This window comes from Ranitomeya variabilis, chromosome 1, assembly GCF_051348905.1.
Source record: "Ranitomeya variabilis isolate aRanVar5 chromosome 1, aRanVar5.hap1, whole genome shotgun sequence".
NCBI classification, from domain to species: Eukaryota; Metazoa; Chordata; class Amphibia; order Anura; family Dendrobatidae; genus Ranitomeya; species Ranitomeya variabilis.
Genome location: NC_135232.1, coordinates 537,066,866 through 537,081,908, shown reverse-complemented (window position 1 = coordinate 537,081,908; position 15,043 = coordinate 537,066,866). Strand labels below are relative to the sequence as shown.

Genomic DNA, 15,043 nt, shown 5'->3' with positions numbered 1-15,043 from the left:
CCTTCAAATTGGTTACTTACAAAAGGTTTTTTAAATGTGGCACATATCCTTGTAAAACATGTACATATGTGAAAAAAACACATGACGGATGCTTTTATATACGAAGCGCTCACTTGGATCACTTGCTGTGGACTAAGAACATTCAGTGTTCGAAACGCGTTCAGCTGTATCATGGTTGTCCTTCCATTTTTTGGATATTACTGATTTTTGACATGCAGTGTTTCCTCTCTTTTTAAAAATAATTTGGAATAAAGAATTTTTGATTTTATACATTTTCCTGAGCTGGATTCTTTTTTCACTTTCATCGTTCCCAGAGAGCTTTGGCAGAAGCCCTTTCCGTGCTCGGACTGATTATAACTCATGGAGATCATTCAAGAAGGGTGAGCTGAAATTTTGCGTGTGTTTTTCCAGACTAAAGTCATGCAGACTTGTGCTATGCAATATATGGAAAACTAAGTGCGTTCAGGTGTGAAGCAGAGAGGAGTGGTCTCTGCTCATCTTGGTCAGAGAATTAAGGGTGGACCAGATGCATACAATCAAGCCTAAGTAAACAAGGTCATAAATATCACAGGGTAAGTTGGGGTTAGCTGAAAGGCATACCATGAGAATGCTAGGAGCAGAGGAAATTCTATGTGCAAAGCTGGGTGATGTACTATGTGCACTTCATAGCAGGAGAGCTGGGTGGATGAACATACCATGAGAATGCTAGGAGCAGAGGAAAGTATGTGCAAAGCTGGGTGATGTACTATGTGCACTTCATAGCAGGAGAGCTGGGTGGATGAACATACCTGTTGGAAGAATAGAGATGCTTGTTAGAGTGAGATGGTGGTAGGTAGCAGGGCACAGTCTTTATACATCTTTCAGGTTTTAATTCTAATGTAATCCACACTTTTAGAACACACTTCTAGAAATCACACTGCAGACTATATAATGTATACAGACTGCTGTATATACATTATATAGGTGATTCTGTGATTACACAGATTTAGCAGCCAGTATCACCTATATAATCTATATACGGCAGTCTATATACCGTATACAGGTGATAGTGCAAGTGCTGTACATTGTTAAATAATAATTATTGAATCTCAATCCTGTACCGAGCATATTGCCTCTTGCTGACGTTACAAAAGCTATTTATGTATATAGGAGCTCAGAGCATAAGTCCACTCCATATACAGGGTAACACGTGGTCTGTAGACCCATATATAAACACCTCTTAGGAGGGTGGTGGGGGCCTTTTGTCACGTGGGACTGTCACCTCCCGCCTTCACATCATTCTCCATGGATATCTGACAAGTCCCAAGGAAGGACAGCTGGCAGCAGTAGCCTTGAAGACCTTCAGACTTCACACAGAGAGACTGCTTTTACCATTCAAACTTCGAAAAAGCTGAGTATCAAATGCTAATATCTACACATGGACAATCTGTTCGTAACTATTTCGTCTATTTTTATGTCTTACTGCAATGTGGTTATTCTGTGGACAATTCAATAAACCACTACCTTTTTCATGAGAATATCATGACATTTTTCTTTTAAGAATAACACACCTGGTTAAGTCCTGATTTAAATAAATGTGCAAAATAAGCATATTTAACATACATACATAAAACAAAGTTTCCATATTGGGACTCACCCAAGTCACTGAGATTGGGGGGGGGAAATGAACAGCTGAGGTGCGTCCATCGTCCGGCGCACACAGGAGCGGAAATCTGGCTGGGACGGTGAGTAGAGCAGGAAACAAAAAAGGGGGATATACAGCACTGGGGGGGACAGGCATTGCCAGGGAGGCACATAGATCACAGGGTGGGGCTCATAGATCACCGGGGGGGGGACAAAGATCACCGGGGGGTGGCACAGAGATCATGGGGGCTCAGATCACAGGGGCAGAGCACAAAGATCACAGGGGGCACAGATCACTGGGGTGGCCTGAAGATCACGGGGGGGGGGGGGGGGGGGGACAGAAATCACTGGAGGGCACAGATCACGCAGGGGCACATAACTGGAGGGGCACATAGCTGGAGGGGAGGGATATCACAAGGGGCACAGATCATATGGGGGCACAAATATCACAGGAGGGGGTACATAGCAGGGGGCACAGGGGTGCATATAGCTGGGGGCACAGATCACAGGGGGGCATATAGCTGGGGCAGAGAAATCACAGGGGGCATATAGCTGTGGCACAGATCACAGGGGGTAAACATACAGTGGGGCAAAAAAGTATTTAGTCAGTCAGCAATAGTGCAAGTTCCACCACTTAAAAAGATGAGAGGCGTCTGTAATTTACATCATAGGTAGACCTCAACTATGGGAGACAAACTGAGACAAAAAAATCCAGAAAATCGCATTGTCTGTTTTTTTTATCATTTTATTTGCATATTATGGTGGAAAATAAGTATTTGGTCAGAAACAAACAATCAAGATTTCTGGCTCTCACAGACCTGTAACTTCTTCTTTAAGAGTCTCCTCTTTCCTCCACTCATTACCTGTAGTAATGGCACCTGTTTAAACTTGTTATCAGTATAAAAAGACACATGTGCACACGCTCAAACAGTCTGACTCCAAACTCCACTATGGTGAAGACCAAAGAGCTGTCAAAGGACACCAAAAACAAAATTGTAGCTCTGCACCAGGCTGGGAAGACTGAATCTGCAATAGCCAACCAGCTTGGAGTGAAGAAATCAACAGTGGGAGCAATAATTAGAAAATGGAAGACATTCAAGACCACTGATAATCTCCCTCGATCTGGGGCTCTGTTATGATCCTTAGTGGTTGAGAATCACAAATTACTCCAGCTAAGTAACAAACATAGGACAAGCTCTAGGGAGGTGGCAAACTGGACTGACCGCAAATCTGAACCTATCCAATCACACTAGAAGTAGCCGGTGAACGTGCCTAAAAATCCTAGACGTCTCGAGCCAGCCTGAGGAACTAACTACCCCTAGAGAGAAAGAAAGACCTCTCTTGCCTCCAGAGAAATAATCCCCGAAGATATAGAAGCCCCCAACAAATAATAACGGTGAGGTAAGAGGAAGGCACATACACAGGGGTGAAAGCAGATTCAGCAAATGAGGCCCACTAATACTAGATAGCAGAAAATAGAAAAGGGAATCTATGCGGTCAGTAAAAAACCCTTACAAAATATCCACTCTGAGATTTCAAGAACCCCCACACCAACTAACGGTGTGGGGGGAGAAACTCAGTCCCCCAGAGCAACCAGCAAGCGAGGAAATCACATTTTAGCGAGCTGGACTAAAAACATAATGAACACTGATAATCAAAAAATGATCAAACAAAAACTTAGCTTGTCTTGGAGAGACTGGGAGCAAGGTAGACACAAGGAATCTGAAGAGCACTGAATACATTGATAGCAGGCAAGGAACTGAGTATCCAGGTGGGCTAAATAGGAAACCAACCAAGGATAACGAACCAGCTGATGCTGCAACCTGCAGAAAGACAACACTACACAGTACCGCTTGTGACCACTAGAGGGAGCCCAAAAAGAGTTCACAACAGTACCCCCCCCCTTGAGGAGGGGTCACCGAACCCTCATCAAGACCCCCAGGGCGATCAGGATGAGCCGCGTGGAAGGCACGAACCAAATCGGCCGCATGAACATCAGAGGCGACAACCCAGGAATTATCCTCCTGACTATAGCCCTTCCACTTAACCAAATACTGCAGCCTCCGTCTAGAGATACGAGAATCCAAAATCTTCTCCACCACGTACTCCAATTCGCCCTCGACCAGCACCGGAGCAGGAGGCTCAACAGAAGGAGCCACAGGTACCACATACCTCCGCAACAAAGACCTATGGAACACATTATGAATGGCAAACGATGCTGGGAGATCCAAACGAAAAGACACCGGGTTAAGGATTTCCAAGATCTTATAAGGACCGATGAAGCGAGGCTTGAATTTAGGAGAGGAGACCTTCATAGGAACATACCGAGAAGACAGCCACACCAAATCCCCAACACGAAGTCGGGGACCCACACCTCGGCGGCGGTTGGCAAAGCGCTGAGCCTTCTCCTGTGACAATCTCAAATTGTCCACCACATGGTTCCAAATCTGCTGCAACCTATCCACCACAGAATCCACCCCAGGACAGTCAGAAGGCTCAACCTGACCCGAGGAAAAACGAGGATGGAAACCAGAATTGCAGAAAAAAGGCGAAACCAAAGTAGCAGAACTAGCCCGATTATTAAGGGCAAACTCGGCCAAAGGCAAAAAAGTCACCCAATCATCCTGATCAGCAGAAACAAAACATCTCAAATAAGTTTCCAACGTCTGATTAGTTCGCTCGGTTTGGCCATTAGTCTGAGGATGGAAGGCCGACGAAAAAGACAAATCAATGCCCATCTTAGCACAAAAAGTCCGCCAAAACCTGGACACAAACTGGGATCCTCTATCAGACACAATATTTTCAGGAATGCCGTGCAAGCGAACCACATTCTGAAAAAATAGAGGAACCAAATCGGAGGAAGAAGGCAACTTAGGCAAGGGCACCAAATGGACCATCTTGGAAAAACGATCACACACCACCCAGATGACAGACATTTTCTGAGATACTGGAAGATCCGAAATAAAATCCATGGAAATGTGCGTCCAAGGCCTTTTCGGAACAGGCAAAGGCAAAAGCAAACCGCTGGCACGAGAACAGCAAGGCTTAGCCCGAGCACAAATCCCACAAGACTGCACAAAGGAACGCACATCCCGCGACAAGGAAGGCCACCAGAAGGACCTAGCCACCAAATCTCTGGTACCAAAAATCCCAGGATGACCCGCCAACACCGAAGAATGAACCTCGGAAATAACTCTGCTGGTCCATCTATCCGGGACAAACAGTCTCTCTGGTGGACAACGGTCAGGTCTATCCGCCTGAAATTTCTGCAGCACTCGTTGCAAATCTGGGGAAATGGCAGACAAAATAACTCCCTCTCCGAGAATACCAGCCGGCTCAGAAACTCCCGGAGAGTCAGGCACAAAACTCCTAGAAAGTGCATCAGCTTTCACGTTCTTCGAACCGGGCAGGTATGAGACCACGAAGTTGAAACGGGAGAAAAACAACGACCAACGAGCCTGTCTAGGATTCAGGCGCTTGGCAGATTCAAGATAAATCAGATTTTTGTGATCCGTCAAGACCACCACACGATGTTTAGCTCCTTCGAGCCAATGTCGCCACTCCTCAAATGCCCACTTCATAGCCAACAACTCCCGATTACCAACATCATAATTCCGCTCGGCAGGCGAAAACTTTCTTGAAAAGAAAGCACATGGCTTCATCACAGAGCCATCAGAGCTTCTCTGCGACAAAACAGCCCCTGCTCCAATCTCAGAAGCATCAACCTCGACCTGGAAGGGGAGAGAGACATCTGGTTGACATAAGACTGGAGCTGAAGAAAACCGGTGCTTCAGCTCCCGAAAGGCCTCCACGGCCGCAGGAGACCAATTAGTCACATCAGAACCCTTCTTGGTCAAATCCGTCAAAGTTTAACCACGCTAGAAAAATTAGCGATGAAACGACGGTAAAAATTAGCAAAACCCAAGAACTTCTGAAGACTCTTAACAGACGTGGGCTGAGTCCAGTCATGAATAGCCTGGACCTTGACTGGGTCCATCTCCACAGTAGAAGGAGAAAAAATAAAACCCAAAAAGGAGACCTTCTGTACTCCGAAGAGGCATTTTGAGCCCTTCACAAATAAAGCATTAGCACGCAGGACCTGAAACACCATCCTGACCTGCTTCACATGGGACTCCCAATCATCAGAAAAGACCAAAATGTCATCCAGATAAACAATCATAAATTTATCCAGATATTCTCGGAAGATGTCACGCATGAAGGACTGAAACACAGAAGGAGCATTAGAGAGTCCAAAAGGCATCACTAAGTACTCAAAATGGCCTTCGGGCGTATTAAATGCTGTTTTCCATTCATCTCCCTGCTTAATGCGCACAAGGTTATACGCACCACGGAGATCTATCTTGGTGAACCAACTGGCACCCTTAATCCGAGCAAACAAATCAGACAATAGTGGCAAAGGATACTGAAATTTGACTGTAATTTTATTCAGAAGACGATAATCTATACAAGGTCTCAAAGAACCGTTCTTCTTGGCCACAAAAAAAAATCCTGCACCAAGAGGGGAAGAGGATGGGCGAATATGTCCCTTCTCCAAAGACTCCTTTATATAACTCCGCATCGCGGCATGCTCTGGTATAGACAAATTAAAAAGTCGTCCCTTAGGGAATTTACTACCAGGAATTAAATTTATAGCACAGTCACAATCCCTATGAGGGGGCAGGGCACTGGACCTGGGCTCATCAAATACATCCTGGAAGTCAGACAAAAACTCAGGGACCTCAGAAGGAGTGGAAGAAGCAATAGACACCAACGGAGTATTGCCATGAATTCCCTGACAACCCCAACTCGACACAGACATAGCTTTCCAATCTAAAACTGGATTATGAGCTTGCAGCCATGGCAGACCCAAAACGACAACATCATGCAAATTATGCAGAACAAGAAAGCGAATCACCTCCTGATGTACGGGAGTCATGCACATGGTCATTTGCGTCCAATACTGAGGCTTATTCTCAGCCAATGGCGTAGCATCAATTCCCCTCAGAGGAATAGGAAATTCCAAAGGCTCCAGGACAAAACCACAGCGCCTGGCAAACGACAAATCCATCAGATTCAGGGCAGCACCCGAATCCACAAAAGCCATAACCGGGTAGGACGACAAAGAACAAATTAAAGTAACAGACAAAATAAATTTAGGCTGTATAGTACCAATGGTGACAGGTTTAGCGATTTTTTTTAAGTGTTTAGAGCATGCTGAGATAACATGAGTAGAATCACCACAGTAAAAGCACAACCCATTTTGACGTCTATGACTTTGTCGCTCAATTCTGGTCAGAGTTCGGTCACATTGCATAGGCTCAGGTCTCTGTCCAGAAAATACCGCCAAAGGATGAGCAGATTTGCGCTCCCGCAAACGCCGATCAACCTGAATGGCTAAAGCCATAGAATCACTCAGACTTGTAGGGGTGGGAAACCCCACCATAACATTCTTAACGGCCTCAGAAAGACCTTCTCTGAAATTTGCAGCCAGGGCACACTCATTCCATTGAGTAAGCACCGACCATTTCCGAAATTTTTGACAATACACCTCTGCTTCATCCTGACCTTGAGAGATAGCCAGCAACGCTTTTTCTGCCTGATTCTCAAGATTAGGCTCCTCATAAAGCAGTCCAAGAGCTAGAAAAAATGCATCTACATTAAGCAAAGCAGGATCTCCTGGCGCCAGAGAGAAAGCCCAATCTTGAGGGTCGCCACGCAACAAGGAGATAACAATTTTAACTTGCTGAGCGGAATCACCAGAGGAACGAGGTCTCAGAGATAGAAATAACTTACAATTATTCTCAAAATTTTGAAACCTAGATCTATCTCCAGAAAACAACTCAGGAATGGGTATCTTTGGTTCTGACATAGGGCTACGAATAACAAAATCCTGAATGCTTTGCACCCGTGCAGTAAGATGATCCACACTAGAAGTCAGAGTCTGAACATTCATGTCTGCAGCTGAGCTCAAAACCACCCAGAGTTCAAGGGGATGAAAGAAGCTAAACAGACTGCAGCAAAGGAAAAGCGGGAAGAAAAAAAAAAAAATGTACTCAGGTCTTCTTTTTATCCCACTTCTGCGATGCATTAAACACTTTTTGGCCTGCAATACTGTTATGATCCTTAGTGGTTGAGGATCACAAATTACTCCAGCTAAGTAACAAACATAGGACAAGCTCTAGGGAGGTGGCAAACTGGACTGACCGCAAATCTGAACCTATCCAATCACACTAGAAGTAGCCGGTGAACGTGCCTAAAAATCCTAGACGTCTCGAGCCAGCCTGAGGAACTAACTACCCCTAGAGAGAAAGAAAGACCTCTCTTGCCTCCAGAGAAATAATCCCCGAAGATATAGAAGCCCCCAACAAATAATAACAGTGAGGTAAGAGGAAGGCACATACACAGGGGTGAAAGCAGATTCAGCAAATGAGGCCCACTAATACTAGATAGCAGAAAATAGAAAAGGGAATCTATGCGGTCAGTAAAAAACCCTTACAAAATATCCACTCTGAGATTTCAAGAACCCCCACACCAACTAACGGTGTGGGGGGAGAAATTCAGTCCCCCAGAGCAACCAGCAAGCGAGGAAATCACATTTTAGCGAGCTGGACTAAAAACATAATGAACGCTGATAATCAAAAAATGATCAAACAAAAACTTAGCTTGTCTTGGAGAGACTGGGAGCAAGGTAGACACAAGGAATCTGAAGAGCACTGAATACATTGATAGCAGGCAAGGAACTGAGTATCCAGGTGGGCTAAATAGGAAACCAACCAAGGATAACGAACCAGCTGATTCTGCAACCTGCAGAAAGACAACACTACACAGTACCGCTTGTGACCACTAGAGGGAGCCCAAAAATAGAGTTCACAACAGGGCTCCACGAAAAATCCCACCCCGTGGGGTCAGAATGATCACAAGAACGGTGAGCAAAAATCCCAGAACCACGCGGGGGGACCTAGTGAATGAACTGCAGAGAGCTGGGACCAATGTAACAAGGCCTACCATAAGTAACACACTACGCCACCATGGACTCAGATCCTGCAGTGCCAGACGTGTCCCACTGCTTAAGCCAGTACATGTCCCGGCCCGTCTGAAGTTTGCTAGAGAGCATTTGGATGATCCAGAGGAGTTTTGTGAGAATGTCCTATGGTCTGATGAAACCAAACTGGAACTGTTTGGTAGAAACACAACTTGTCGTGTTTGGAGGAAAAAGAATACTGAGTTGCATCCATCAAACACCATACCTACTGTAAAGCATGGTGGTGGAAACATCATGCTTTGGGGCTGTTTCTCTGCAAAGGGGCCAGGACGACTGATCCGGGTGTCATGAATCCCCAATGGCTAGGGATAGCACAGGACAAGCAAATAACAATAAACATCGGACAAGCTCTAGGGTGATGGAACCTGGGCTGACCGCTGCCCTACGCCTGACAAACGCAACTAGAGATAGCCAGGGAGCGTGCCTACGTTGGTTCTAGACGCCACGCACCAGCCTAAGAGCTAACTAGTACTGCAGAGAAAATAAGACCTCACTTGCCTCCAGAGGAACGAACCCCAAAGATATAGTTGCCCCCCACATGTATTGACGGTGAAATGAGAGGAAGGCACACACATAGAGATGATGTATATAGCTTTAGCAAATAGAGGCCCGCTGTAAACTAGAAAGCAGAATGATACAAAAGGGGACTGAGCGGTCAGCAAAAAACCCTAATCAAAAAAACCATCCTGAGATTACAAGAACCCATGTGCCAACTCATGGCACATGGGGAGAACCTCAGTCCACTAGAGCTACCAGCTAGCATAGAGACATTCTACGCAAGCTAGACAAAAAACCAAACAACTGAAAATCAGCACTTAGCTTATCCTGAAAGATCTGAGAGCAGGTAGGCAGGAACCAAACAGAGCACATCTGAACACATTGATAGCCGGCAAGGGAAATGACAGAAAGGCCAGGTAAAATAGGAAACACCCAGCCTCTGATGGACAGGTGGAAACCAAAGGCCGCAACCCACCAAAGTCACCCAGTACCAGCAGTAACCACCAGAGGGAGCCCACAAACAGAATCCACAACATCCGGGTACATGAAAGAATGAATGGGGCCATGTATCGTGAGATTTTGAGTGCAAACCTTCTTCCATCAGCAAGGGCATTGAAGATGAAACATGGCTGGGTCTTTCAACATGACAATGATCCAAAGCACACCGCCAGGGCAACGAAGGAGTGGCTTCGTAAGAAGCATTTCAAGGTCCTGGAGTGGCCTAGCCAGTCTCCAGATCTCAACCCTATAGAAAACCTTTGGAGGGAGTTGAAAGTCCGTGTTGCCAAGCGAAAAGACAAAAACATCACTGCTCTAGAGGAGATCTGCATGGAGGAATGGGCCAACATACCAACAACAGTGTGTGGCAACCTTGTGAAGACTTACAGAAAACGTTTGACCTCTGTCATTGCCAACAAAGGATATATTACAAAGTATTGAGATGAAATTTTGTTTCTGACCAAATACTTATTTTCCACCATAATATGCAAATAAAATGATAAAAAAACAGACAATGTGATTTTCTGGATTTTTTTCAGTTTGTCTCCCATAGTTGAGGTCTACCTATGATGTAAATTACAGACGCCTCTCATCTTTTTAAGTGGTGGAACTTGCACTATTGCTGACTGACTAAATACTTTTTTGCCCCACTGTAGCTAGGGCTACAGAGATCACAGGGGGGCACAGAGATTATATTGGGGCACATAGCTGGAGGAGTACATTGGTGAGGGGCACAGATCACCTGCAGACAGGCACTGAGCTCAGCTGCCGGCACAAAGATCTCTCTGGACTCTCTGGCAGCAGCTCCTCTTCCAGCACAGGAGGATGGGAGAGCATTGGGTGCTACCACCCCGGTGTCGTCATTCATGTGCACTCAGCATTCTGTAATGAACTCTGCATGCACTTGGGGGTGAAACGGCCGAAAGCTGTCAGGATTGGGATGCCACCGGAGCATTGCGGACTCTGGGGACAGGGCCGCATGTGGGCCGGAGGTTCCTCACCCCTGATTTAAAGGGTCGGCGGTGGCCCACCTTTTATTACAGGGCCGCTAGCCCGGCTGGGCAGATTAGCAATCCGGGCCTGGAGATGGGTGACTCTACGAATTTTGTCTGAGGCAAATCTCCGTGTTTAAAAATAACCATCTTGATCTGTGTGAAATAGATCACTCTAGCCTGTGTTGAGGTGTTGGGCTATGATTTTCTCTAAACTTAAGATCTATGTTACGCCGGGTCACACTTGCAAGTACAATGTGAGGAAACTCGAACGAGTCTCGCGTATCAATACCTGGCACTGCCACCAGCACTCAGGACTGGAGTGTGTGGCTGCATGTATTTCTATGTAGCTGAACACTCCGTTTCCGAGTGCCGGCGGCAGTGCCCGGGTATTGAGGTGAGAGATGCGTGCGAGTTTTCTCGCATTGAACTCGCAAGTGTGACCCTGGCCTCAATCAGAGAAATCAAACTAAAATTTGATCACACGAGTTGGACTGTTTAGTTTAGAGATCATGGATACTGAAGCTGTCAGTGTGGCTGGGCCCATTTTATGCCCACTGTCAAAGATCACAGCCAGAGGGCGCACAGATCCATCTACTGTTATGTTTTTGTCACAAACCGCTCTCTACTGCCCGCTCTTGTCAGAACAATTACGCGTGTGAGTGTGTGTGTGTGTGTGTGAGTGTAAAGCATCTCTTGGTATGGTCACTGTTCCCTCCCCAATAAAGTTATTCTTGGTGACATCTTCCCTTTAAACTGCTGATTGGCGGCTTCAACTAATGTAGGAGAGACTGTTTTTGCTTAGGAGATTTAGCAAGGTGGTGGAATTGTTCATATTCAATCTTCATAGAGAGAGGGTCATCATATAGTTTAGTAAGATGTTGTATAAATTAATGGGCAATACATTGTGGCTTAGCCATTGTACCAGATTCCGTACATAAACAGATTGGCGCTCTGGGTGAAGGAAGGCATTTTATGTTCTGGGAAGTTGGGAGTAATTTTTATTTAAAGTACAGACGCACTGTTGGGACTAGCGTAAAAATGCTTTTTCTGATCTAGACTTGGTTCTCACAGAACACGTGGACAAGGTCTGTAGGTTGATGAGGCTTTTTCACCTGGAACTGAAGAAATATTGCCGTACTTTCTAGATCTGCAGTCCTGGCCAACCGGTCTTTTTTCTTTGAGCAGCTTCCTGAATGCAAACTCCCCTCAGGACCACTTTATGGTCCTCCCAAAGAGAAATTGTCGAAAACGTGGATTGTTGGGTCAAGGACAAGTATTCAGTTAACTAATTACCAGTCTAAAGAAGATTTCTGGGTAGGACCGTAAAGAGTCATTAAGGGTCCAATTGAAAAACCATGAGTGTGGGTGTAGTGAAGTGCAGGCTAGAGGGATAGAAAAATGGTCCAGCCATGGAGTGGGTAGAATGGAAATAGAAGCAATGTTGGGTGGACAAATATATGATCAATCCCAGTGAACACAGAGTAGGGTGGTTAAGAAAGAAGTATAATCTCTAACTCTTCAATGCATTTCTCTCCAGACATCAACCCATTGGTAGAGAGAGAATGGTTTATGGAAGGAGGCAAAAGGATGAGGAGTTGTTGGGAAGCGATTTGTCTGGGGTTAGAGGACCTGTCCAGTTTTAATTTAATCATACAATCGGAGTCGCTGCAAAATATTGTGGTGCCTTGAGCGTGTTCTGTTACCAGGTTAAGTAGGTTAGTAAAAAAAGAGTGATTGGGGCGTAGTATGATAAGATTTTGATTCTTGTGCAAGATCCTATAACTATAAACAGCCATCACTGTACTTATGACTTTACATGTTGTTACCTACTGTGTGGCATGACTGCTTTGTATGTTTATCGCTTTTAAGGACATAAAAACTAAGTTTAAAAATAGCTGAAATCTACTGAAAAAAAGAGCAATTTTATACATAAAGGTAAATCTTGTCAATCAAAATTCACCACTAATAAAGTGCAATTTGAAAAATGAGGTGCTGTCAGGAAGATCAAAACTGTCAGTGCTGAGAAAGGTATTAAACGCTAACAGCAAATTGTTAAAAAGTCACTTTTTTGTTTGTTTTTTGTTTCCCCCTTCCCTTCCCCAATACTTGTGCTCTTATACTTGGAAATTGCCATATAGAACAACTTCAAGTGTTACAACTGTATTTTTTTTTTTTTTTATGTTCCAGGCATCCGATGTCCAAATCACACAGCGCCAATTTTCTAGTAGCTGTGAAACAAGAAAAGGTTGGATCCAGACCAAGTGGAGAAAAGGGCACTGAAGAAGAGGTAACCACCCCTCCACTCCAACTTAAGAATACAGCATGTTGGGCTGGGTTCACAGATTTTTGGTAGATAAATCCGATATGTGGATTTAGCTTAACCCCTTAAGGACCATGGGTATTTCTGCTTTGCGTCTCCGTTTTTTCCGTCACATCTTCGTCCCAGAGCCATAATTTTTTTTTCCTGTCAATATGGCCATGTGAGAACTTGGTGTTTTTGGGGTTTTTTTTGTACCTGGGAGGGATCTCGGAGGGGAAGGGGGACCCTCCTTCACTCACCTCGGGGGAGGGAAGAGAAGGGGTCAGTCAGGAAACTACACCGCGGGCAAATAGTCGCCGGAAAGGCTTCCCTTATAGGTACGAGTTAGTGAGGCGCTCCCAGTAAGGGGGAATATATATCACCAGTTCAGCCTGGGGATATATATTTAAACCTCCTGGCCGTCACTGCCAGAGTTCTTCACTAAAACCGTACGGTATTCTGCCACCAGTTCTTCATTTAAAATAAGCCCCGTCCGACAGCAGGCTTATCTCAGGTCAGGAACCAACCCTGGGGTAGTTTATAATATGACCAATGGAGCGTGCGGATGTGGGGATTCGTGAATCGAGATAAAAGAGCAGCCCAAGATTAATTTTATACTTAAAGGGAATCTGTCACCCCAAAATTCGCCTATAAGCTAAGGCCACCGGCATCAGGGGCTTATCTACAGCATTCTGTAATGCTGTAGATATGCCCCCGATGTAACCCGAAAGATAAGAAACACTAGTTAGATTATACTCACCCGGGGCGGTCCCGATGCAGTCCGGTCCGATTGGCATTGCAGGTCCGGTTTCGGCGCCTCCCATCTTCATACGATGATGTCCTCTTCTTTGCTTCTTGCCATGGCTCCTGCACAGGCGTACTTTATCTGCCCTGTTGAGGGCAGAGCAAAGTGCTGCAGTGCACAGGCGCCGGGCCTCTCTGACCTTTCCCAGTGTCTGCGCACTGCAGTACTTTATACTGCCCTCAGCAGGGCAGATCAGTACGCCTGCACAGGAGCTGCGACGGAAGCAAGGAAGAAGACGTCATCGCATGAAGATGGGAGGCTCTGGACCCGGATCGCGACGCCCATTGGACTGGACCGCACCGGACCACCCGTGGGTGAGTATAATCTACCTTGTTTTTCTTATCTTTCAGGTGACATCAGGGGCTTATCTGCAGCATTACAGAATTCTGTAGATAAGCCCCTGATGCCGGTAGCCTTAAGGTACCGTCACACTCAGCGACGCTGCAGCGATATAGACAACGAGCCGATCGCTGCAGCGTCGCTGTTTAGGTCGCTGGGGAGCTGTCACACCGACTGCTCTCTCCAGCGACCAACGATCAGGGGTACGACTTTGGCATCGTTGAAACTGTCTTCAACGATGCCGAAGTCCCCCTGCAGCACCCGGGTAACCAGGGTAAATATCGGGTTACTAAGCCCAGGGCCACGCTTAGTAACCCGATATTTACCCTGGTTACCATTGTAAAAGTTAAAAAAAAAACAGTACATACTCACCTTCTGATGTCTGTCACGTCCCCCGGCGTCCACAGGGTTACGCGCTGCTGCTCAGAGCTTCCTGCACTGAATGTGTCAGCGCCGGCAGTAAAGTAGAGCACAGCGGTGACATCACCGCTGTGCTCTGCTTTACGGCCGGCCGGCGCTGACACATCCAGTGCAGGGAAGCCGCCGGCGGGGGACGTGACAGACATCAGAAGGTGAGTATGTACTGTTTTTTTTTTTTACTTTTACAATGGTAACCAGGGTAAATATCGGGTTACTAAGCGCGGCCCTGCGCTTAGTAACCTGATATTTACCCTGGTTACAAGTGAACACATCGCTGGATCGGTGTCACACACGCCGATCCAGCGATGACAGCAGGTGATCAGCGACGAAATAAAGTTCTGGACTTCTAGCTCCGACCAGCGATATCACAGCGGGATCCAGATCGCTGCTGCGTGTCAAACACAACGAGATCGCTATCCAGGACGCTGCAACGTCACGGATCGTCGTCGTTCTCGCTGCAAAGTCGCTTAGTGTGAAGGTACCTTTAGCTTATAGGCTAATTTTGAGGTGACAGATTCCCTTTA

The 15,043-nt window shown here is 46.0% G+C and overlaps 1 protein-coding gene across 3 annotated transcripts in view; it reads left to right on the top strand.

The window, feature by feature from the left end:
• HMG20B (high mobility group 20B) overlaps positions 1-15,043 on the top strand; it is a 550,570-nt gene that overhangs the window by 99,215 nt on the left and 436,312 nt on the right. For all 3 annotated transcript variants that reach the window (XM_077254578.1, XM_077254572.1, XM_077254566.1), the window contains one exon: positions 12,844-12,943. In XM_077254578.1, coding sequence (XP_077110693.1) covers positions 12,844-12,943 — 100 coding nt within the window. The remainder of the gene's footprint in view (positions 1-12,843; positions 12,944-15,043) is intronic.